General features: G+C 34.7%; 1 protein-coding gene across 2 annotated transcripts in view; it reads right to left on the reverse strand.

The window, feature by feature from the left end:
- The window catches only part of CEP126 (centrosomal protein 126), a 64,397-nt gene that overhangs the window by 18,533 nt on the left and 19,919 nt on the right, over positions 1 to 25,945 (reverse strand). For both annotated transcript variants that reach the window (XR_013999965.1, XM_081152932.1), the window contains exons 3-6: positions 23,779 to 23,924; positions 18,925 to 19,036; positions 8,823 to 9,021; positions 3,062 to 5,207 (exon numbers count right to left, since the gene is read on the reverse strand). Coding sequence is in view for 1 of the 2 variants with exons in the window: in XM_081152932.1 (XP_081009058.1) it covers positions 3,062 to 5,207; positions 8,823 to 9,021; positions 18,925 to 19,036; positions 23,779 to 23,924 (2,603 nt within the window). In the remaining variant the exon portion in view is untranslated. The remainder of the gene's footprint in view (positions 1 to 3,061; positions 5,208 to 8,822; positions 9,022 to 18,924; positions 19,037 to 23,778; positions 23,925 to 25,945) is intronic.

Raw genomic sequence — 25,945 nt, forward strand, 5'->3', positions numbered from 1 at the left:
GAAAAGAATAAAAAATTTTGCCTGTGCATAGCAATTTTAGTCTGTCCCTGTGAGTTCTGGCCTGCCCCTTCCCACATGGCCTGCCCTAAAAATTTCAGACTTGTCTAGACAGTCCCCATTTTCACATAAGCCAATCCCTTGCAAGAAATCTTAATATATCTTATTGGTTCTGCTTGAACACTGACTGATATAATTGGGTTGTCTTTTTCTTATTAATTGTAGGAATTCTTTATGCATTTGAGATATGAGCTCTTTGTCAGTATCATACATTATAAATATCTTCTCTCACTCCGTGGTTTGCCTTTTCAATACCTTGATGGTATTTTTGGATGAAAAAGTTTCAAATTTTAATGTACAATTTATCAAACCTCTCTTTAATGGTTAGTGTTATTATGTCTGGGTAAGACATCTCTGCCCATTCTAAAGTCTATGTTATCTTCCAGAAGAATTTGTTTTTCATATTCCATATTTATATCTACAGTTCAGCTGGAATTGATTTTTATGCATGGTGTGAGTGAGTCAAGGGTCATTTTACTAATGCCATATGATCATTTAAATGATTCAGCACTATTTAATGAAAAGACAAGTCTTTTCTCCCTGCTACGCAGTACTTTTGCCAAAAATCAAGCATGTGAGTCTCAAATATGTGGGTCTGTTTCTAAACTGAATTCTCTCCATTGGTCTAAATATCCTTGTGCAGATACCATATTGTAGCCAGAGAGGAGGAAGTAAATTGAATGGCTGATTTTAGATGTAGAGGAGTTATGGGTGTTGACAAGGACCAGAGTATGACAAAGGGAATGGGTACTTGAGGCAGAATGGTACAGAAAATCATTAGAGATGAGAAAGAATTGAGAGAGAGCAGAGTGTTGGATTGTTTTTCCACATGAATGCTGAACCAGCAGTATTTTGGCAAAGACTGCACAGAAAGGAAGACTGTGAACCAGACGCCAAAGTCATCTTTGAGGGAAGAAATGACTTGAAAGGGCAGGAGATGGTAGAGTTGAATGGCTTAGGCCTCAAGGGAATAGAATTTTTACTGGAGAGTTTTGCTAGAGAGTTCTGGAAATGCTAATGGAGAGGCAGATGCTTTCCATAATTTTCAACCCTGGGTACACTGAGTGTGAGAATAAAAATGAGCTGGTAAATAGGAGAGCAGGAAAACAAATGAATGTAGACGTTCATTGAACTATAATCCAGTATAGACAAAGGGTTCATTTACAATATTTAATATTGAAATAGTTTTGAAATATAAGCTTGAGTGACTGAACATACAAAGTATTTAGTATTGTTAGTATTAGAGTTTCTAAGTATAATCACTGTATTAAGAGGTATAGACATGTACAACAGTCAGAATACATCTATCTCTTTAAAAACCATGGCTGAAAGTGTTAAACTTCATTACATTTTCCAGTGTTCCTTATTCAAACACCCCTCAGAACTGCCTCATTTGACTAAATAGTTTTCTCCAGGTTAAAATTATGAGAATGAGAACATAATTTTAATATGCTATCCTTTTATGCTCAAGCTACTGGGAAACTATGTTCCCTAATATTTTTTCCTGATCAGCTTAGACTCTGATAAATGATATTTACTTAATAACTATATTTATTATATAATTTTAGTGAAAAAAGCATGGAACTTGGAGTCATATATTTAGATTAAAGTATCAATTTTGCTGTTTTCTAGTTCTTGACCTTGGGCAATCCTATTTCCTTCTTTGCAAATGGTGTTATAAAAAATACTTATTTCTCAGGATTGTTGTGAGGTTTAAATGAGACAATAAGTATAAAGCACTTGGCACTGTAACTGGCACAGAGTAGAAACTCAAAAAAGGTAAGAATTATTATTTATCATTATTACTTTAGAATGTCAAATCTGTATGATGCTTTCATCTTTTGGAAGCAATGTGAAAACTAAAGTTACATGGTGAAATGACTGGATAAGAAGAGATGGCATCATAGTGAGTAAGTCAGAACAAATAGGAGAATGGAAGACTCTTGATTCCACTCTAGTGAGAGATATAATTTTTTAAAATATAGTTTTTGTAGATAAGTATTGAAGATTTTTAGATTAGAGGCTTTGCATTTAGCTTTCCACCTGCCAATATGGCTTGTGTCCATTCAATTCAAGAAAAATCTAGGTGTCTAAATTAAGTGCCAGGCACAGTTAGGACCTGCGGATACATGATGAATTACATACAAAAAAAAGTCCCTTGTTCTTAAAATCTCATGGTCTAATTGAAGAAGACTTTAAATACTCAATTTTAAACTAACTCTCTCTTTATATCTTCTTAATATTTATTATTGGGAAAAGAAAAGTATTACTTTTCTGATTTCCGCCCTACCCCAAGTCCTATCTATTTCTCAATAGGCAACTGATTCCCATTGGAAGGAGAATTTATGGTCTCCTAGTCCATTCCCTCAGAGGAAAGAAGCTATATGAGGCATCAACCAGCTACACAGGGAATGAAATTCTATAGAGGAATATTTTTCAAAAATGTTTAAAGGAATGCTATCATTTTTTTCTCTATATGAAAACCAGCTTATATAACAGATAACAGTAGAGCTGCCATTCTTTTGGAAAGGGGATGGATGGGTTTGGCATATCTATCATTAGCTTATAACAAGTCAATTTAACAAATATGTAAAACAAAAATAAGGAAAAGTATTATAACAACATTTATTCATCTATCTAGAATAATTTAAACAATATTTTTACTGAGATTATTTTGATAGACATTTTGACTATAATATTGGGGTAATGACAGAATGGCATGGGATAGCAATTAGACCCTATTCTTTGTCCTGGAAAAGTGATGGAAAAAATGGAGGCTAGCGAAAGTTTCTAATTTTAGTTGAGCAAAGGTTGGGTAATTCTCTTAAAAACTTCAGCTATTAGATATACAGGAACAATAGTAAGGAAGATAAGTTGTTCCTATAGTTATTATTTAACATTAATATCTATAAGGTATATATCACTGTACCTTAATAAAAAAAATTTCACATGAATTTAAAAAGTTGTACGTTTTATCTATAAAAATATATACATTTATTCTTACCAGCAGCCTTTTCATTTTGACCCAGAATATTATGCTGTCTTTTCCAAGAGGGAATAGATTCTTCTTTGGTAGGTCTAAAAGCCACAGAGTGATGACTGTCTTCATAAACAGGACATCTTTGAGTGCAGTGTAATGTCCCATCTTGCCGCGCAATGGTTTGAGTGCCACTTGAATGATTTATTTTTGCTAAAGTTTGGCACTCAGAACAGTATTGTAGAGATGGCATCACAGTGATTGTGTCAGAACAAACATGTGAGAGTGGAAGACTACTTTCGTTATTCCATTGATTCAACTTGTGTTCTGTTGGAAGCACATGTTTCAAATCGAAATAGTTATTTGTAATCATGTTTTGGGAATTTTCAGGCATTTCTGATTGACACTGAGACATTTGTATATTTTTATCACTCCTAACATTTGGTGCAGATTTAGGAGGATGAGGGACAATTAATTTACCCTGAGCTTGTAAAAATGCGTTGGCTTTGCTTGCAGACTGCACTTGAATAACAGTGCCTTTTCTATTTGGATACACAAACCCTGACTGGACTTTAGCAGATTTTGTCCTAATTACCTTTGCTCTACCTCTTTGTAGATTAGCTTTCTGAGTTGTAGAATCACCACTATGTATAGGAGATTTACTTTCTTCTTTTTCTGAGCATGGCCAGCTTTGTTTAGCAATGTTAAAATCTAGAGGTATGAAACAGTTCAAAGACATGTGGTTTGTTCCAGATCCTCCTAAAGCATTAACATTTTCAGAGATAAAATCATCCTTGGGCTTTTTCCTATTAGAAGAATTTACAGCACAAGCAGGGACACTAATTATGTTGCTAGCAGCATCACTATTAGTTTGAATGTGCAATGATTGAGACTGCTGTTGAGATATTTCTATTCCATTCTTCAGGGAATGATTACCACCATCAGCATTTTTTCTTGTATCTTCAGTTTCATCAAACCACCTCAGTTTTTTCATAGTCTTTGGAATTTCTGCCCCTTTCCCTTTTTCTTTTGTTAATTCAATACTATCTCTGATAGCTTCTGCTTTTTGATTTCCTAACTTAAGGCCTTGATTTATAACTAGGGCCTTAAAATAATCATGCTCGTATTTAGATTCTTTCTTTAAAATACTTTTTAGAAACCTCACACTGCTTCTTTCATGAAAATTGTATTTTGTTTTCTTGTGCTGACCAACTAAGTCATAATTAGAAATTACATTAGACAATAATGTTGATGTTTCAGTTATTTTCTGTTTTTTATCTTTTGAATCAGAGTTGTGAGGTATACAGGCATCTGGAAAATTGTCTGAAAATAAAGGCAACTCTATCTTACTAGAACTAAAATAGTTTATCTTTTCATCTTTAACATCTTTCACTTCCTCTAACTTATCAGAACACTGCACTGGGTTGATTTCATTTATATGTATACTGTTCTTTGGTAAAGGTTCAGCTGATTGTGTATTAGATGGCAAAATTAAAGATGTTTCCACAGGTACAAATGAAGTAGGAATTGAAGTAGTTCTGTTTTCTTGAGTTAATTCAGAATATTTCACTTGGTCTGAAACAGTAGCCATTTCTTGGGTTAGAGAATCTGGAGTGTTCCAGGCTGTGCTGCATTTAAGTGTTGGGCTCTCAGTAACTAATGTACTCTCTCTTTTGAATGCCCTAGAAGAGGAGTCAGCTGTCTTCAGAGTGCTGGTTTCAGAGGTCTTTTTGGTTTTTTTATCATGTACAAATATGGGTGGACTACATACAAAGTCTACTAAATTATTAGTAGTATTTGTGACTCTTTCTACATGTAGAGTAGATGGATTTTGTTCTTTACTATTAAAACATTCATGTGAAGGTAGAATATTAGGTTTACTTAAAATATCTGAGAAAGGTGTGACAGTTTGAATATTTGGATCATCTAAACTTATTAGCCAATTATTTATAAGTTGAGTTTTAGAGAATGACAGTTTATCTTCATCAAAGCAACTTAGATTAGTTGATTGTAGATTTGCTGATTTGAGGAAAATAGAATTCTGCTGAATTGATGTGGAAGGCTCCTTATTAGTAAGTGTTAAATAGATTTCTTCATGTTCTCCAGCCTCAAGACTGTCTATACTTGAGAGGGTTTCAGAATTTGTTATCTGGTTAACTTCATCACAAAATTTCTGAAAGAAAAAAGAACAAAGTTTTAAAGCTTAGAAATTTTGTAAATGCCAAAATTTATGATTCAACACATCGTTATTACTGAACCCAATTCTCCTTGGCATATAAAATATGGTAAAATGATTATAAACAGTAAGAGGGAGCTAGCAAAGACTTTAATAACATTTTAGCCTTAATTTCTAAGCCTAAAGTAACTACACAATTATTCTAGTCACAATTATAGCTTAAAAATAATTTTTCTATTGCTATTCCATTTTTTTCTTGAAGGTTTCATAATAGCATGTGAAATTCTGAAAAAGTTATTTACAAATGGCATTTTTTCCTGAAACATTCACTGGACTTGAATGAAGCTCCTAAAAGCCCTATGATCCTAATATGAATTTCCTGTTGGAAGGGGTACATCTTTTTATAAAAGGTAATGTATGCTCTACATAGGAGAGTTCTCAATGCTGGATTCATGTTCGAATTACATAAGGAGCTTTGTAAAAATATGTGTCTGAGTCTTGCTGATTTAATACTTGGGTGGGGTCCATATATTGGTATTATTATTATTTTTAAATTCCCCAAGTAATTCTAATATGGACTTAGGGTTGAGAACTTAATTTTTAGTGGCTCTTTTTTTGGAGATTTAGCATAGTAATAATTTCCATAAATTCCATAGACATTCTCATCACTATTCACTGAAATATCCTGGAATTTATCAGTCTTTATTTTTTTTTTTAAGATTATTTATTTTTTTAGAGTTTAAAGTGAAAGTAAGTTTATTAGTGAAGCAGTGAAACAGAGAATGGGCTATTCCACAGAAAGAGAAGCCTATCAGTCTTTAATAAAATTTCATTATCATTTCAAAGTATGGTAAATGTGGTAAAATGTTTCTAATTTCTCACACATATCTAAACATTAATCTTGTATCACATATATAAAAATAAATTCCAAGAATATGTAAAATTGTAAATGTAGTAAAAAAGTTAAATGGACTCAAAGAAAGAAAATTAGTGTCCCTTAAGATTTTTCACAAATTTTAGAAAGGAAAAATATTCTGATATTAAACCAAAACACATTATTTTTCTAGCCCCCAAAATAAACTAAGAAACCAAGAAAATCAGTTATAGAATAGAAATGATTTAAGTTGCATAGTTAATGTTTACTAATTGATATATTGCTGTGACATAGGTTTTGAAAATGATTCATGGGAGTTTGATCTTACCAGCATTTGGCCCCTGCTTATCATACCCTTCAGTACTGTGATCTCTTTTTAAAGTGTTGGTCACTTCAACCTAATTAGGAGAATAAAACTGAGCACAACTCCTCCAATGCCTGTTTTTGAAACTGAGTCATTTTAATTAATAATAATAATGAAAGTAGGCTTGGAGGACTTCCTTTGAGATTGCATCTAATGAGATGTAATCTGGGTTATAAGGTCCTTCTAGCTGTATGATGTTCATGACTCTAAGATTTCTGTATGAGTAGTTCTGTAATGGCTTCATCTCCCAAAGCACCTCAAAAGAAATTCAGTAATTTCTGATTTCACTACACTATACTTTTTCCCCCCCGAATTTTTCTCACCACTAAACAGTGAAACATTATGATCAACTGCAAGTTTTGCTTGGACGTTACTGATATAAACTATACTAGACTTAACATGCTTCATGTTTAAGTTTTAAAATCAATTTTATTGAGGATACTTATCTACCATAAAATGCACCTATTTTAAATGTGTAGTTCAATGAGCTTTGACAAATTATTCACCCATAACCACCATACCAAACGATATATAGAACTTTCCCATTCACCAAAATTTTTCTCATGCTTCTTTGTAGTCAATCCCTATCTACCATAACAACCACTAATCTGCTTTCTGTCACTATAGATCTGAATTTTCATATCATGTGATTTTCCTTCCACCTGAAAAACTTTCCGTAGCATTTCTTGTAGTGCAGATGCTGGTGTAGTGCAGTGGTGTTCAGCTGTTTATTTGAAAATGCCTATTTCACCTTAATTTCAGAAGGATATTTTAGTTGGATACAATATTCTAGATTGGTCATTTTTTCCTTCTCTCAGAACTTAAAAAAATGTTGTTTCACTGTCTTTTGGCTTGAAGTTAGTGGTCCACCTTATTTTTGTTAGCATCCATGTAATGTATCTTTTCTCTTCTGGCTTAATTTGATTTTGATGTGCCTTCATGGTGTGTATGCCTGTGTATGTGTGTGTTTGTTGAACTACTTGGATCTGTGGATTTATAGTTTTATCAAATTTGAAACATTTTAACTCACTGTTTTTTAAATACTCCCTCTTCTCTTTGTGGGATTTTAATTAAATGTATATTATATTGCTTGATATTGTCTTACAAGTAAGTAATGTTCTACACATTTATTTCCAGTCTTTTTCTCTCAGTTATTCAATTGAATATTTTTTATTGCCATGTCTTCAAGCCCACTCATCTTTTTGTCTATAATACCTACACTGTTAAGTCCATCGAGTGAAATTTTTGTTTCAAATATTATGCTTTTCAGATCTAGAAGGTCTATTTAGTTCCTTTAAAATATCCTTTTTTATTATGTTCACTTTTACTTTAATTCCTTGAAAATATTTATAAGAATGGTTTTAAATCCCTGTTAATTCCATCATCTCTGTCATTTCTTCATCTGATTATATTGACTAATTTTTTCCTAGTTATGGGCTATTTTTTTCTTGCTTTTTCACATGTTAAGTTGTGATTAAATGTTGGACATTGTGAACATTATGTTGTGCATCTTCTTTAAGAGAGTGTTTTTTAACTTGTGGATTTTTTGAGGCTTATCCAGAGATTATGTCCAGGTAAAAAGCCTATGTAATCTAGGGCTTATTTCATTTGTTTCCCTTGTTTTTCAAGATCATATGTTGTACTGCCTATTGTGTAATGTCTAAAAATATTTGTTTCATACCTTTTATTCATAATTATAGTTGTTTATGGCAGGAAGGCATTTTATCATAGCCAGAAGTCTCCTACTTTCCTTTTATAACCTTGCAACTATTGCTTAGCTATTGAACGAATCAGTCCAAGGTTATGAATTTACTCTTAATATCAACCTACTAGGAATCTGATAAATATGTGTAATTACTTATAAAAAAATAAAGTGCATGAACATTTCAGGAAAATCAGCTGAAATTCCACTCATTGGTGGGAAAATAACAAAGTAAGTGCCCTAAGAAATAGAATATAAATACCATTCCTAGCTAATTGTGCTCTATTTTCATTACACACCTAATGTCCACATGCATTATAATTTTCAGGTTGCTTTTATAATCTAGTCTCTAACAGTGACAATTATATTACATTGTAATTTCAAATAGCTTTCATGTTTGTCAGAAAATAACATTCATAAAGCATATTTTTCTAAATATGAGATGGAAAAAGAATAATAGATGAAGCAGAGGAAAAATGAATAAAAGGTAAGGAAAAAACTAAGAAATATTTTTTCTAGTATTTGTGATGAATTTATGCTGATTCCTCCACATTCTCTTTCATGGCCTATCCTTGGCAACTGGCATACATTTCTTTAGTGGAGAACACTGCAAAAATGGACAGAATTATTACTAGATCTTAAAATAGTAATACCATATTTATAGTCTCATACTTGCAAACTGCTTAGATGCTGATCTTCTAGGAGCTTCTGAGTTTCCACTAGTTTAAGCTGGAATGCATCTTTGTTAGTAGCCAAGTTCATCCTGCTGTTTTCCTTCATTTCTTTACCACAATTGATTTTGGATAAGAGATGTTTCTGATGCTTCTGGTCATTTTTTGACAGTGATGAAGGCAAGGCATTATCTATAGTTCTGTGAACCATACATAAAAAAATGCTTAGTACATTTAAATAAAGTTAACTTCTTTTTACATACATATAAGTGACACATTCATGTAGTGTGTGTATGTGTGTGTGTGTCCAGATAATCACATATAAGGATATTGGAGAAATATATAGACATATTAGCATGGGAATTTAAGGCAGTCAACAGTAGAATAAAAATGGTTGTGGGATTATAGTTCCAATAAAGCACTCCATCTTCATGTAGGAATGTCTATTTAAGGCTTTGATTATTAAATTCTATTCATCTATTGTTTAGGACAGATATAGAAGGAATTCCTATAGATGTGTAGATTCAGTCCTCATTTCTTTAAGAGCATTCCTATCTGGATAATAATAATTTGCATTACTCTTAGTTCTGAGTTGGTGTCATGACTAGTAGGTAGTCCTATAACTCTAACAGAGTTGGCTGAAGATTCAGGTAGGTAGAAAATATAAAAATTGCTTGTCAGGGTAGGCAGGAATTTCCATTCTAGTTTACTAGGTTTGGGTGCTTGGATCTTACTCCATGGAGGAGTGTGCACACATTTTTTTTCAGTTGTATCACATATGTAAGCATGGTTTTTATGCCACAGAAGGGTACCTTTAATGTAGAGTCTGCTTTTAGTGTGCCAAAATGCCACCCCAAAATCATCAGGGGATGACATCATCTTCTATTAGAATTTTGCATCTTCTAGAAACAGCGTGTTACATTTTGGCATAAGTACAGAGTGAAAAACAAAGGAAGATTTTGGGTTGGGGTGGAATCAGGATGAGGTATATTAAAAAGCTAACTGCTGCTGCACTAGGGCCACTAGTATGAATCCTAAGGGCATTTATTCCTAATTCATTTGAATTCAATTATTCAAGTCAATGAAGATAGAAGTGTTTTGGAAAGTGACATATGTGATGTATACCTATCTCCAATACCCATATATATCTTTATTTGGACAAACTGAAATAGTCAACGAGTACTAGATTCCTGACTATCTTTTTGTGACCACAGGGAAAACAGGGAGAGCAATAAGTTATTTAACACAAATTTCTGAACATTAAAAGTATGTTCCTTTTTCTTCCTTTTAGGCTTTTCTATTCTTACATATTCCTTCCCCTTCAATCACCATTCCCAAACAAAATATTGCTAAATCTACAAAGTATCTAATAAACTCAATTTATTTACCTTTAAAGTTGTCGTTTCTCAACTCTTTCTTCTCTATTTCTTTCTTCGCTACTTCACTCGCTTCTCTTCTCTTCTCTACTTTCTTCCCCCAGTGAGGATGATTGAAGGGATGGATAGGAATAAAAGGAGATGGGGAGATAGAAAGAGAGGGAGATTGAAGCATGGGGGGAAAGGAAGAAGAAATCATGAAGGAAGAAGAAACAGGAGAAATCGGAGAGGGAAAATCTAAATACGTTGGGAGCAAACATGGAGAGGGAGTTGAATGCAAAGGTGAGGGAAAAAGAGGGACAGATGAGGGAGGTAAGGATAGTGAGGTAGAAGAGGAAGGTGAAGGAGAAGCAAGGATTGAGGAGGAAGAAAACTGCACAGAGGGTGAAGAAGAGGGCGTAGAAGTAGGAGATGAAGACAAAGAAGAGGGTGGAGAACAGCAGGGAGGTGGGTGAGAGAGAACTGGGGCAGCCGGACGGTCTGCCATGGCCTGGGGCAGACGTGACAATGTGGTTTGTGGAACAGATTGCTGGACTGACTGAAAAGGACCTAAGCTAGCAGGATGTTCAGGCAATGGAGTGATATAAGAAAGAGTGGGGACCAGTTGATGAGGGGGATGACTGGATAAACCGGAAGGCTTCAAAACTGGGAGAGCTTCCAGAGGGGTTGGGGAAACAACCACTTGAGCTGGAAGGGAACGGTGGACAAGGGCAGGCATTAATGTAGCTGGGGTACAATGTTCTGCTGGGAGGAAATGTTTATGCCTGAAAGTTTTATAAAATAACTTGCTCTGTGAGTCAGAATCAGGAATGGTTGGGGGACTTCGGGGTGGCTGTGGTAAATGGTCAGGTGGGCCAGAAGGAATTGGGGCTGGCAGAAAAGGGAAACTGCTAGAAAAGCTGGGAGCTACTGCAGCTGGAGGGCGAGGAAGATATTTAGTTTGGTAGGACAATAGTGGGGCTGGTAAAAAGGTCTTCGGGAGAGTAGAGGGGACAGATGGACAGATAGGCAGGATACAGTGCTGGCGGGTGGGAGAAACAGTTGGATAGCTTGGAAGAATTTGGGAATGGTGGGACAGCAATGGGGCCCGTGAAGGAGACGGTTGATCAGTTAAGTAGGGATCAGATGTGGAGGCAGCTGGACAGGCAGGAATGGATCTGCGCAGGTGGAAAAGCATTTGGATAGGCAGGTAGAGAGATAGCCTTATTAAGATGTTTTTTGGCTTATTGGGCTGCTTCTAGGCTTTTGATTAATATTATTTTTTGTCCTTAGGATCCATCCATGATCTTCTTTGTTCAATCATTGTGCTCTCACATGGGCTGAGAAATGTATATAGCTTATTCAGGTTCCCCTTTTCTCATTCCTTGCTCTTAGAATATTTTCACCTTGAGAAGTCTGATAGTCATACAGATAATGAATATAGGCTAGATAATCTGGTTTAAACCACTAGTACAAAGGGCAAATAGAGGTCAAATAGACCACTACTCAATTCTGGCCAGATTTCTCAGGGTAGCATGTGGTTTAGAACTTATGGTCTAACCACAAATACATGGATATTGGAGATAGATATCTAACAACATAATTTAAAGTATAAAAATTTAATATGAGAGTAAATATAGCTTCTTTTACCCTACATCTACCAGAAGGGTCAAGTATATTATGATAAGGATTTGGAATGGGGTAAAAGGCTGATTACTTATATGTTTAATGTTAGTCCCTTATTATTATTTTTGTATTTCATTATTTCCTGAGGCAGCTTCATTTTTCATACAAACACATTCTCTGCTATTTCTTGAGGCTTAAGCTTTGAATGCCTTCCATTTTTTCATATAATTTTTTCTCCTTTAGAAGACCACACTATCAACATCTTAAATTATTTTTATGTACTATTAATACTTTCCATATTAGAACAATTGTTTATGGGTACTGATATATCTCCATTTCTTTGGAAACTCCCTGTTTCTTGGCCTTATAGTGATTTGCTGCATAATTACATTCTGGACAATGAAGGACCACATGTATAATTGGAGTCCTATAAGATTATTATGGAAATTAAAAATTTCTGTTATCTAGTGATGTTGTAGCCATCATATCATCTTAGCCCAACACATTGCTCACGTGTTTGTGGCGATGCTAGTGTCAACAAACCTACTGCAATGCCAGTCATATAAAAGTATTGCACATGCAATGATGTACAGTGCATCATCCTTGATAATGAAAATAAGCAACTGTTATTTATGTATTTACTATATCATACTTTTTATCGTTATTTTAGAGTATACTCCTTTTACTTATGAAAAAAGTTGGTTATAAAACAGCGTGCCGTGTTACATGGGCAACAGCCTCATATATCTCATGTTTACTGTCTCTTGATTGCATCATTTCCTCTCGTGCTTGATTTACTCTCATGTTGTTTTGTAGAGCAATGTGCTGTACAGGCATATAGCCTATGCCATATAGCCTAGGTGTGCAGTAGGCTATACCCTCTAGGTAAATGTATGAACACACTATGATTTTGTACAATGATGAAATTGCCTAACTATGCATTTTTCAGAATGCATCCTAGTTGTTAATAGACACATGACTGTACTTTAGTTCCTGAATGCATTTTAGGTTTGTATTTCCCAGAAAATGTTTTTTTAATGTAAAAATAGCTCATCAATATTTGCAGCTTAACCTTACACACCTGATTGTTAATTTCAATATCTTATATTATACAGCATTTTATAGTTTATGAAGCATTTTTAAACACATTATTTAATATTGTTAGCTATCTGTGAAGAAAAGTTTAACTTTTTAATAAGTAAAGAATAGTGTTCTCTCTACAAATTGTATACATCTGTTGTTTTTCAAATACATAACATTTATATGTGTATATGTATACATAGATATAGATATGATGAAGTTATAGTCATAACAGAATATTTCAATATAGTATATTACAATAATAATATGAAAGGTATGTATTCTAATTTTGAATGAAGCCAGTTTCTCATATAACAATGATGATGTATGTTATTCAATGGTCCTAGCACAGGTTTGTTGTAATGATAACTATATGTTTGTTTGCTACAGGGAAATCAAAGTTGTTCTAATATTTTACCTCTTCTAAGACTTTAAAAAACTGTACACTGTTAAACAAAAAAATTCTCTCCTTTCATTCATAGTATAGTTTTATTAAAAATATCTGATAACACAAATGATAACAACGGATACACAGAAAAAGAAAGCTGAGAGTGAAAAACTGTACACAAAAATACACATTACTCCTACACTAAAATGTTTGGCATTTTTTATCATTCTAAATCCCCCTGGCCCCTACACCCCCCTCCAACTGTCTGCCATCTTCCCTTTTCAGACAGGCTTTCCCATAAGCACTCTACAAGCATATTGCCTTTGCTGCCTCAACTTCTATTTTTTCCTTAACACACTGCTATCTGGCTTCTACCTCTACCACTTCAATGTACTGATTTTGCTAATAATTAACCGATTAACCTAATAATTGCACAAATAGACACTCCTGAGTGCTACCTTTCCTGGCTTTAATTCCCTTGGCTTCCCTATCATCATGCCTTCCTGATTCCTTTCCTGTTTCTCTGGTTGTTCCTTCTCAGGGCCTTCTTGACTCCCCTTCCTTTGCTTGTCCTGTATATGCTAGAATTGGGAGATGTGTGACCCTCTTCATACGTACTCTCTTTGTGATCTTATTTATACTGTCTGCATGATCTCATTTGTATTTGCATGTGAGTGAAGAGTTAACAAAATCTGTTCTTTATGGACCAGTGTGACTTTGGGTTAACTTTTCAAATCTGTTCCCCTGGATTATTAGTAGGATTTGAACTGTATTACAAGGCACATTGATTATGCTAAAAATGACCCTTCATTGGTAAACTGCATCTGGATTGAGATGACTGTCAATAAACCATAGGTATCTGGTAGGAGGCTATAGTTTTGGGTTTCTCTGAGTGTGGTAATTCTTATAACTGGCTGGGCATGTCTCTTGCATGGACCTGGGAAGCTATACATATGGAGCCATTACAAGGAATATTGGTCTCATTTGGAACTTGGGGTTTCTAACCCACAGTGGCTATATGCCCACCCGCTGTGATCTCTTTTCCTTACAGCTGGGCTGTCCCTGTGAGATGTGCCTAGCAGATGAGCCCTTTGGCTGCTTTGTGGGATGCCATGGAGATTCCTCCTACGGAAGAATGGTGACTGTTGACACGAGGTGTTTTCTGTCCTTTATTTGAAGTCAAACATGGCTCACTGTAGTCATGGGCGTTTGACTGTTTAGCTGAACCCAAGATTACACCTGAACCCAAGATCCATGGCTTTAATTTCATCAATTCATGGGCAACTATCATATTTATATTTATGGCCCAGATCTCTTACCTTGAGAAACTGACCCTGGAATATCTCATAAGTGTCTCAAACTCACAACTTACTCTCCTCCTTCCAGTTACTCCCTCCCTTAAACAGGTCCTTCCCTAATAGCCCTCATTTTGATAAATGGTTTCACTGTTGATTGCTTAACCATACCCAATAATCTCCAAAGTCACTGTTGACTCTTCTCAATCACCTTCCGGTTATCAAATCACGTTGATTCAACTTCCTAACAGCTGTCACAAAGTCACCATTTTCTTTAACCTAAAGTACACTTTATCTGATTTTCCCCACCTTAGTCTTACCTTACTCTTTTCCATTCTGGCAATATTTCTAAAATTTAAATGTTGTATGCTTGCTTCAAATCTTTCAGTAATTGTTTAAGGACAAACTCCTTAAGAAGGCTCTTCATGATTTAACTCATGCCTTCCTTTCCAACCAACCTATCTTTTCACAGTACACACTATCATATCTATATTTATGGCCCAGATCTCTTACTTCGAGAAACTGACCTACTTTCAGCTACCTTAACACAAAATGTCATTTTACGCCTTCATGCCTTTCCACATACTACTTACTTCCTCTGTCTAGAGTTCTCAATGTTTGTCTCTGGTGACTATCTTCCTCATCTATTAAGTTTCAGGTCAAGTTTGTACCCTGTGAGAAGTGTTTGCATATGTCTGATCTTTCTCCATTCAAAGTATTTACAGAATACCTCCAACATGCATAGCACTGAGCTAAGCACTATAGGATGTGTAAGGAAGCATGTGTAAGGTTAATGAATGTTCTCCAAAATATTATAGTTTAGTTGGAGAGACATAAGTACATATAAAAATTAAGCAACAACATATATAGTCTTGACTTTCAAATCAATTTCTAAAGGTTTACCTCTCATTTCATTTCATGTCAAATTGTTTTTATATATTTCTGCTGGGATATTTATCTCAATTCAGAAGGCTCAAAGAAAACTTAGTAATATCTTGCCAAACCTGTGCCCTTTCATTATGGTCTTTTTTATTTTTAAAATCACCAAATTCCTTCAATTATCAATACTCAAAATTTGAGCTTCTTTTGATATTTTTGTTTTTCATTTTATTCTATCGTATAATCTACTCTTTCCATGAAATACTTTTTCTTCGATCTTTTTTTTCTACTTCACTACCACCCTTTAAGATCAGTCCTTTTAAATCCATAGCTGAATCCTTCTGGTTTTCCTTCCACTATTCTCTCCATACTCCAATTCTTATACTTCTACTTGAAAAACATTTTTAAACTCATTTCTTTTTTTAAAAAAAATATATCTTTATTGATTTCAGAGAGAGGAAAGGAGAGGGAGAGGGAGAGATAGAAACATCAATGATGAGAGAGTCATTGATCGGCTGCTTCCTGCATGCCCCCGACTGGGGATCGAGCCCGCAACCCGGGCATGTGCCCTGACCGGGAATCGAACCCCGATTGCCTGGATCCTAGGTCGACGCTCAACTGCTGAGCCACGCCCGGCCGGGCTAAACTCTTATTTCTTATGCCACATCTCTGCATTGTGAAAAGGCATTTTCATTCTTTCTCATCCTTGTCTTCTAACTAGTCAAAATACTTTTATTCTTTATCAGATGTCCTTTCTTCACTATACAAAATAGTACTATTCTAGTTTAGGCAGTAATAATCTATCCCTCAGATTATCCCATTAACTTTTTCTGGTCTCCTTTCCTCCAATTTCTTTCCATCGTTTTCAGTCTCCAACATTCACACCAATAATCTTTCTAAAAGAATAAAGAGGATTATACACTCTCTGCTTAGAAACCTCCACTGATTCTCTACTAGTTACAGGATAAAGTTCAAACTCCCTAGCTAGACACATAGGCATTTCAAATCTGATTCCAATCTGCATTGTAGATCATCTCCTGTCCCACCAGCAACATATCCTACAGTCCTGCCTCTCTGAACAAGTTTTATTTCCTTAGGGGTCTGTGCCTTTTACAACGCTGTAGCCTAAACATGCCTAAACTCAACCTATGCTTTTTTATTAGACAATTCACACTCACCCTTTAAGTTCTGTTCCCAACCGTAAGTTTTGTACTTCTTTGTCACTATGCTAATGTTTCTGTAACAGCCCCCATTACATGGTATTACACATGTATTATAATGTGACTCTCATTGCATGGTATTATAATTTAACTGCAAAACTTTCTTGGAGAGAGGACCACATCTCATTCACATTTCTATTCTGGCTATTGTTCATCACTCTTTGCATTTCACAGCCAAGCTACACTTGTTAACTTTACTTTCCTGCTCTATTTCTTTACTACTCATTGCAATCTCTTTTCTGTTCCCATCCCTCCAATAAAATTGCTCTGACAAAAGTTGCCAGTGTGACTTTATGTTGTAGAATATAGTGACACATTGCTTCTATGCTGGATATTCTCTCTTTGCTCACTTCTCCATTTGTTTCTGCTTCGCAGAGACTGAATGATCCCTGGCTTTTTATTCTATGGCTGAGTTTGACCAATGGAAGGCACTAGCAAGAAATGGGAGGGTGACAGAAAAAAGAGGTTTTGAGAATTATTCTTCTGGCTTCTGCTCTGCTGGGCTTGGTTTAACAGTAGCACTGTTCCTCTACCTAGGACCTCAGGTCCTGTCTGGCAGCTGCGGCACTTCTCTGCTCAGGTCTGTGGTGGTAACACTGACTTTGTTGTCAGTTCTAGGGGTGCTTCACTATACTTACTTGGCTTCCTAGTCCCTTTATTAATCTCTTTTCAGTTCCCCCTTTTAAATGTGCCACCTGTTTCCTATCAGGATCCTGGTGAATATAACTTTTTGTTATTGGTTCCCTAGAAGCAATATAATCTCCACCCCACCCCACCCCCATGAAACTCTATCCTTCCTTAGTTTCCATGATGCAGCCCTTTCCTAGTCCTATATCAACCTTTCTATTCCTATTTGCAGGCTTCTACTCTTTCACTTCTTAAATGTTGCTGTTTTTTAGTATTTTATCCTAGTCTTGTCATCACAGCACATAATTCTCCATGGTTGATTCAATTCCTTGTGTTAGCCTCAAATATCTTAAACTCAGTTCTTTCTCTCGAGTCCTAGACCCATTTAATTTCAGTTCATACGATGAAACAGCCCCTTTTGCCCTCTTCAACCCATCATCTACACTTGTTCACTATAAATTGGAATGATATGTTAAAAATGGAAAGTTCATTTTATCACCCATTGGCTTAAAATATTTCATTAGCATCTGTTAAACTCTCAAAATGAAGCTTGCATTCCTAGGCACGCAGATGTGCTTACTGCCAATCTCTCTGCAGCCAGGCTGTTGGTACTCTGCACTGTCACTCAGCCACCCCCACACCCCTAGCCCCCATCTCTCCCTCTCCTACTCCTGGCCTTGAGCATGCCCATCCCTCCGTCTGCAACATCGTCTACTCGCTTGTTTCAAGATTAACTCCTTTCTTCGGAGCTTTGCTGGAGTCTCCTCCTTTCCGTGAGGTTTTTCCCGAACTATACTGAGGCCTGAGAGGACGAATTTAATTGTTCTTAGCTTTGGCCAGAAAACTATTGGCCACAGGTATGCTAAAGATGGAAGTGCTTTAGTAACTGACAGTAGGTATAGGTACAATATGAACATGATTTATGTCTGAATTGTAGTTGTTTTTATATTAAAAACATTAAATGTCATTATCATTACTAGCCTATATTTTTGAAGCATTATTTCACTTCTCTCCTAGATTATATACTAGGGGTTGTATTTTACAATGTTATGCTTCTCCACATCCCCTTTACAATGCTTGATCTAGTGCTATGCATGTAGCAGTTTCAACAAACACTTATAATAAATGTAAAATGCAGGATGTCAGAGAGTACTCTGTAGTTTGTTGATCCAGCCTATTGCTTCTAGATGATTCATTTAAACTAATCTGGAGAGGAAGCAGGAGACACTGTAGTTTTTTCAAGACACCAAGGAAAGATTTTCAGTGAGGAAGACCCCATTTCTATCACAGAGTTACTCCTTTTATTTAACATTATATCACCACAATTCAACACAATTTTTCCATCTTGGTAAAGATGAATAATCAATATCAATATTTTTAAATGGTTATGATAGTTTCCATAGACAATTATTCAACATAAGCAGCATTATAATACCGAAGACAACAAATTGAAATTTTGCCTTATTCTTGAAGCAAAATATTTATATTCCCCTCAACCTTAATCTGTGAAAATAAAATAGTAACTAAAACAGGAGTGAGGAGTAACTGATGAATAGCCTACAAACTCAGCAACTAGAAAGCTATTTAATCATTATATATTAACAATTCTGCATAATAATCATAAATTACTTACCTCCAGCTTATTGTTGGTCTGTGGGAAGAGTAAATGTTTCCTTTTGACTTGAAGTTGGATTCTTGAATTTGTTTGAGGGCCTCTTCTAACGGAGGCACCGGCTTTTGAAAAACTAGGGAAAATAAAGGAAGATCAAGTAGTGCAGTGCCACTCCCCTCCAGGAGCTCTTCATACACAATTTAATTGGTCAGTGACAAAATTCTGCTTTAGAACTTTGGCAAAAAGAAAATATTTTAAAGACTAGCCTAAATAATTTACATTTAGACATCTAATCCCCAAAGAGAAATTGTTACCTCAAAATTCTCATCACCAATTTTAAGAATATTTTTCTGGAAAAAAAGAAACTTTGAGAAATGTCCATACTCTTTGTTCTGGCATGAAAAACTCATTATGTTTTATCTCAGAGCTCCATAAATTTCTGACAAAGTTTATAAATATTTTTATGAAGAAAAGAGAAGGCTATGAAAGCCCCAACAAACATGTACTGAGTGAGCACTTACTATTACAGGCATTATTTTTAAGCACTTTGTGTTTTCTAATTTAATACTCACTGTGACCTATGACACAGATGCTATTTGAATCTCCATTTTGCAAATGAGGAAACTGAGGCATATAGAAGGTAAGTGACTTGTTCAAAGTCATACATTATATAGACATTCATCCACATACTACTTTGCACCTGTAATTTGCCTTCTCATTTGGGTTGAAACACAGCTGTCTTTTAAGGACATTGTTTCTCTTGAAGCCCTCCTAAGTGGAGATATGATTTTCCTCCGATTACATACTACCTATAATTCAAGGTCTGATGCCTCCAAACTGTCTTTCCTCCTTTCTCCTTTGAAAAACCCACATCATCAAATTTCCCCTATTACAATGTTAATTACCCTAAAATGTTTAAAACCAGCATATTATGATGTATGGGTTAATTTAAACTTGAACTTAGAGATGGTCCATTTCTCTACCCAGGGGGTAATAGCATAATATACTAGCGACCAATACACAATTATGGGATGGTTTGCTGGATATTCTAATCATAAAGGACCAATCCTCTTAAGGCAGATAATATCAAGCTATAGATTTTGACTGTTTTCTAATTAGCATACTCAATATCCAAATGGGTTTTTATTAGTGAAAATAATAGCCTGTTGATTAGCCTGATAAATATTAAATATGAGCTTTTTTTGTTGAAATTAAAGGTATTCAAAACAAGTGGATTTGCCTAAACCTATTTTAATCACTCCCAACCCCTGCATAAACAAAGAATAAGAATCCAGGGAGGTCTATATTCTTTGCGTTTACAAACGGCACCTGAGGCTTGATTTCTACCCAGTCTGGTGTCCAGCCATTAATATAGGAACATTTCTGATGTCCAGTGCCAGAAGGCACAGAGTTCTGTCTCTGGAATGTGGTTGTGTACGCCTGAGTGGAACTTTCATTTAAAATATAGTCAAAAAACCTAAAAGGACAGAGAACTGGGACCTTCTTGATCTTACTGAATGAGTTACATGAATTGTTTTATACCTGCTTTGCTAATGAATGTCTAGTCATGCTAGATTATAGTCTGAGATTTGCTTTTATTAACTTCCACCACTTGTCTATCAAAGAGAACTTAAAACTAACTTGGGTCAATTAACAACCACCATTACTACTTCTTGTTGCTGTTATCTCATGACCTCCCAGTAACTACTTCTCATTCACTGATGATAATTTAAGCCTACCTTTTTTTTGAGTACTTACTTTATTATTTCATTTAATCCACTAACTCTAATCCTTGTCATTCTTTTAATTTTCTCACTCTAACAATTTCTGACTTCACTGAAAGCCTTAATCTGTTGCCCTTCTTTGTAGTAAGGGGAAGGGTCAGCTTCCACGCATACATGGTGACCTTTAGTTTAATTCCTAATTGGAGAAAAAACTAAAGCGGTAGACCAACAGTTGTCTCACATAGCTTTGTTCTTGCTCTTCATTGATAGCACTGAATTTTCTTAAATTATTAATTTAATATTTTGTATAGGTAATATATTCATATTTAGAAATAAAAAATACGATACACATTTGGCAGTCTTACTCTCCTTGGTCATTCATATATTCTTTCACTGTTTCTTTATGAAATTACAAGCAAATATAAATATATATTGTAATTTTTCCGTTTTCTTACACAGAAGGCAAAATATTATGCATACTGATCTGGACCTTGATTTTACACTTAATATATATATATCCTGGAAATCAGAGATAGATCCAGGCTTTATGAAAGTATGTCATTTGTTTTTCTTAAAACTCTTTGACTTTTGTACCTAGACCCTTTGATAGCACCCTTCTTGGGGCAAATAATATTCATGAGTGGTGACTACTTCTCTGAGGCATTTGACACAAATGACCACATACTATTTCTTAAAACTAACTTCTCTTTTTGTCTTCTTATCATTATTTTCTTTGCCTTTGATTCCCATCTGCTTTCTTGATAACTGCTTCTCAAAATCCAGTTTTAGTTTTTCTTGCTCTACCTATAGCAAATACTAGTGTGCATAAATGTTTTATTTTAGGCTCCATCCTCAGTCTTTGGTCTATACTCTGTTCTGTTATTTAGCTTATCTTTCCTATGGCTTCATTTATCAGCTATGTATCTACTCATTAGTGACTCAAATATGCATTTCTATTCCATATCTTTTTCTTAAATTTCAGACCCATATTTTTAGTTGCTGATTTGATTTCTCCATTTGGATGAGTCATGCAAGGCTCAAATTCAATGTACTTAAAACTTAACGAATAATCTTTCACACCTCTAACCCAAACCTTTATTTGTAAACTTAATATTATTATCTTCCACCAAAATAATTCATTCAAAAAGCATTTACTGAGTGCTAAAAATATGTGAGGCTTTGTACTAAGTACTAGTATTTATATTTCCTGAATATATTACCTCTTTATCATTACATCTAGTGAAGTGCTTTAATTTAGCAGCTTAGCACCTCTTGCCTCAAGTACTAAAATAATCTCCTACTACTCTATCTACTTAAGTGTCTCTACTTCAATCCATCTTCCATGTCATAACCATATTTATCATTCTAACAAATAAATATAATTATAGCAGAGACCCCTAGTTTCCTACCTAATATCAATTTTTCCTTTATTCTTTGACAACAGACTCTATATTGTTAGGGGTGGCAACATAACCACATAAAAATTTTTTTTCAGTCTCCCTTGCAGATGGAGATATAAACATAAAGGTAGCTCAGAGTTACAGACTTTTGTCCTTTACATTTCTTCCTTTTTCCTTGCCTATAATATTGACATGATGGCTGGAGCTCTAGCAACCATCATGTGACCATGAAGGTGAAGCTATAAGCCAGATACTAAGGATGGTTGAGCTGAGGGACAAAAGGAGTCCGGGTTACCAGTGACACTGCGTAATCATCAAAACAGCTTTTGACTGTCTACCTCAGGATTTCATATTATAATGGTTTGCATTCTAGTTAAAAAACTTTATGTTGACTGCACTTTGGAGAAAGATGAAATTCCTAGCATGGCATACAATGCTCTTTGAGAATTGGTTCCAATTTATTTTTCTAGCCTCAAATCCACTTTTCTTCTCTTTTCCCCCCATCCTATGCTTCAGATATACTAAAATACATAATTTATTTGTAAAAACTATTCCTTCTGTCTGGGAAGTTTTTTTTGTTTTTTTTTCGGGGTTTTTTTTTTTTTTTTTTTTTTGGTACTTTCTCTTTGCCTGGCAAAAGCTCATTTTTCAAGATTAAAATGAAGTTCTTTTTCCAGGGATGATGTCCTTGATGTTTCTACAGGTTTAGTGTCTGTTCCTCTGTGTTCTCACAGTACTTTATATACATTCTGCTACTATAGCAATTATCACTATATTTATTGACATTGTTTATATTACTCTCATCTCCAAAATAAGCTGTGAGATCTTCAGTGGTAGAGTACAATTAGATTTCTCTATATCTCTGCTTAGCCCAGGGATAAGCACAAAATAGTACAACATATGTTTGGTGAATACATAAAGGTGCCGCCTGTCTCTTTTAACAATTTATTTATTATTATTAAAGTTTTTTTTTTAAAAAAAGTCTTTATTGATTTCAGAGAGAGGAAGGGAGAGGGAGAGAGAGAAAAAGAAACACCAATGATGAGAGAGTTACTGACTGGCTGCCTTCTGTATGCCCCCTACTGGGGATCAAGCCTGCAACCTGGGCATGTGCCCTCACTGGGAATCAAACTGTTATATCTCCTGGATCCTAGGTTGATGCTCAACCACTGAGCCATGCTGGTTGGGCTCCCATTTCTTTTTGAAGCCTTAACATTTTGTTGTTAATTCTGTGTTACTATTTAAGGTATAAAAAATGTAGATGGATACCAAAGAATCAACCACAATCATATTTAAATTCTTAATTGGTTCCAGGTCTTAGATTGTTGGATTATATCACTCTGTAGACTTTCTTTTTATTTCGTCAGTCTCTCAAATATGAATTTGAAGCAAAATCTGAATAAATGCCAGAATGTGATACTAATTTATTAAACCTAAATGTTAAATTTTCCTTTTATTAAGCTATTTATTAGATTAAATTTAAAAAGAACAAAACATTGTAAGCCAGTATGAAGTAGAATCGAACTTGTGAAAGTTCAAGATTTACTAATACAACCAACAAAATATACTCTAGATTAAACCTAAATTAAATTGCAATTTTTCACTTGGTTAAAGTCCTACTACTTAAAAGGGGATAGTAGTCTTTTTAGTTTGAATTTCTAGTTTGTTCATTTATTATTTTATTTCCTACTCAAGTCAAAGGTGATTATAGCTTTCGTTTTGTTCTCATATTTTTCCAGCAAGTAAGATACCTGCTCTCCTCCGCTGTGAAAGGGGAATGTGGGCACGCTGGAATTTTTCAGTAACTTCTTCAAACTTCTGTTTTCTCTGTTGAAGTATTTGTTCTCTAATTCTGTGTTCTTTTTCTTCTTGTTCTTTTCGTTTCTCTTCAAAAGCTCTATATTTAAAACATGAAGATAAAAGAATTAGGGAATAAGTTTAAAAAATCTCGACACAGAAAATAGTTTCAAATGCATTATATAATATATTAAAAAATTTTACTTACTTAGAAAGAATACATTTTAAATTTTACAAAGTCCTTGACAAAACATTTAAATAAACAAAGATGTAAGTGGTAACTTCAGAACTTTATCCAGGTCAAAGAGAAGTTTCTGCAATGAAGCTCTTTCTAACTTTCAGTCTCCCAAGCTGCTGTGGAAAAAGTCTTTTCTTAAAAGCTACCTTATTTTCTGTAATGTGAAGAACTAATGCATTGGTGAAAGAAGCAGTCTTGCAAATTATGGGGCAGTCAAGAAAACACTATATATTTCTTTTTTTCTTTTACATCAATAATTTAAAATTGGCTTTTATGTTAAGTCTGAACTGTGCTAAAAATCCAGACAACTTACATAAAAATCTTGATTTCCAATCTCTCTTGCAAACATGGAAGACTTGGCAACCCTGGATTCTTACTCACTTATGGCTATAAACATTTGTCTGTAATCTTTACCATTCCCTATTTTTCTTAATATTCCCATTTCATTTATTTCTGATTGCCCCTAAGCACTTGAGTTTATGTTACCTAGTTTAAACTATAGTTCAAACTGTTTCAAAGAATTAATTTTGTCTGTGGAAAATATGTGTGTTTTTTAATAATTATTTTCTGGACAATGAGAAAAATAAAAAAGCAAGCCTGCCACTCACTGATAGAGAAATCTCCAAGTGATCTCTTTGAAATGCATGGTGTTGGGGAGGGGGTGGTTGGTAAGAACTCTTTAAGATTTTAGCATCATAGGTTACTATTAACTATCCTTCCAAAGACATCTACTGGTTGGGGCACTATTCCAGTCTAAATAACTCAGATTTGGGGATCTATACTTCTGGGCAGTAGGGCTATAGATCTTCAAGTAGTTTAACCCCTGTGGTAAGTAGGAAGTAGTAGTGTAGTGTCATAGGTGGGAGAGAAGATTTTTACCTCCCCAAACAAACTCCTTCAAGAATCTCTCCATGTCAAGACAAGGAAGCCTACTTTTCACGACTTGATTCAACAGAGTACTGGAAGTTTCCACAAAAACGCTGTTAGAACTAATTAAATTCAGAAGGATACAAAATCAACACACAAAAACCAGTTGTGTTTCTGTATACTAACAACAAACAATCTGGAAAGGAAATTTTAAAAAATTCCATTTACAATAGCATCAAAAAGAATAAAATATTTAGAAACAATCTTAACCAAGGAGGTGAAAGACTTGTATATTGAAACTACAAAACATTGCTGAAAGAAATACCGCCCCCCCGCACGTACAAATAAATGGAAAGATATCCATGTTAACGGGTTAGAAGGCTTAATATTGTTAAGATGTCACTACTACCCCAAGTGACAATCCTTATCAAAATCCCAACTTTTTTTCCCCCGAAACAGAAAAATCCATCCTAAAATCATATGTAATCTCAAGAACCCCCAAATAACCAAAACATTCTTGAAAAAGAACAACAAAAACGTCCTATACTTTTTGATTTAAAAATTTCCTAAAATCTACGGTAATCAAAGCAATGTAGTACTGGCATACAGAAGTGTAGACCAATGGAGTAGAGAGCCCAGAAATAAACACTTGCAAGGTCAAACGATTTACCACAAGGGTACCAATACCGTTCAATGAAGAAAAGATAGTCTTTTCAGCTAATAATGCTAAGAAAAATTGGGTATCCATATGCAAAAGAATGAAGTTGAACATTTATCTTACAGCATATACAAAATTATCTCAAAATGGATTAAAGACTTAAATGTAAGAGCTAGAAGAAACATTTGAGAACACTTTCACTGCATTTGGCAATGATTTCCTGGATATCCCACCAAAAGCATAGGCAACAAAAGAAAAAATAAATTGAACTTCATCAAAATTAAGAGGTTTTATGCATCAAAGAACGCTATCAACAGTGAAAAGCAACCCATGGAATGGAAGAAAATATTTTCAAATC

This window comes from Miniopterus schreibersii (assembly GCF_964146895.1).
Source record: "Miniopterus schreibersii genome assembly, chromosome: 12".
Classification (NCBI taxonomy): Eukaryota; Metazoa; Chordata; class Mammalia; order Chiroptera; family Miniopteridae; genus Miniopterus; species Miniopterus schreibersii.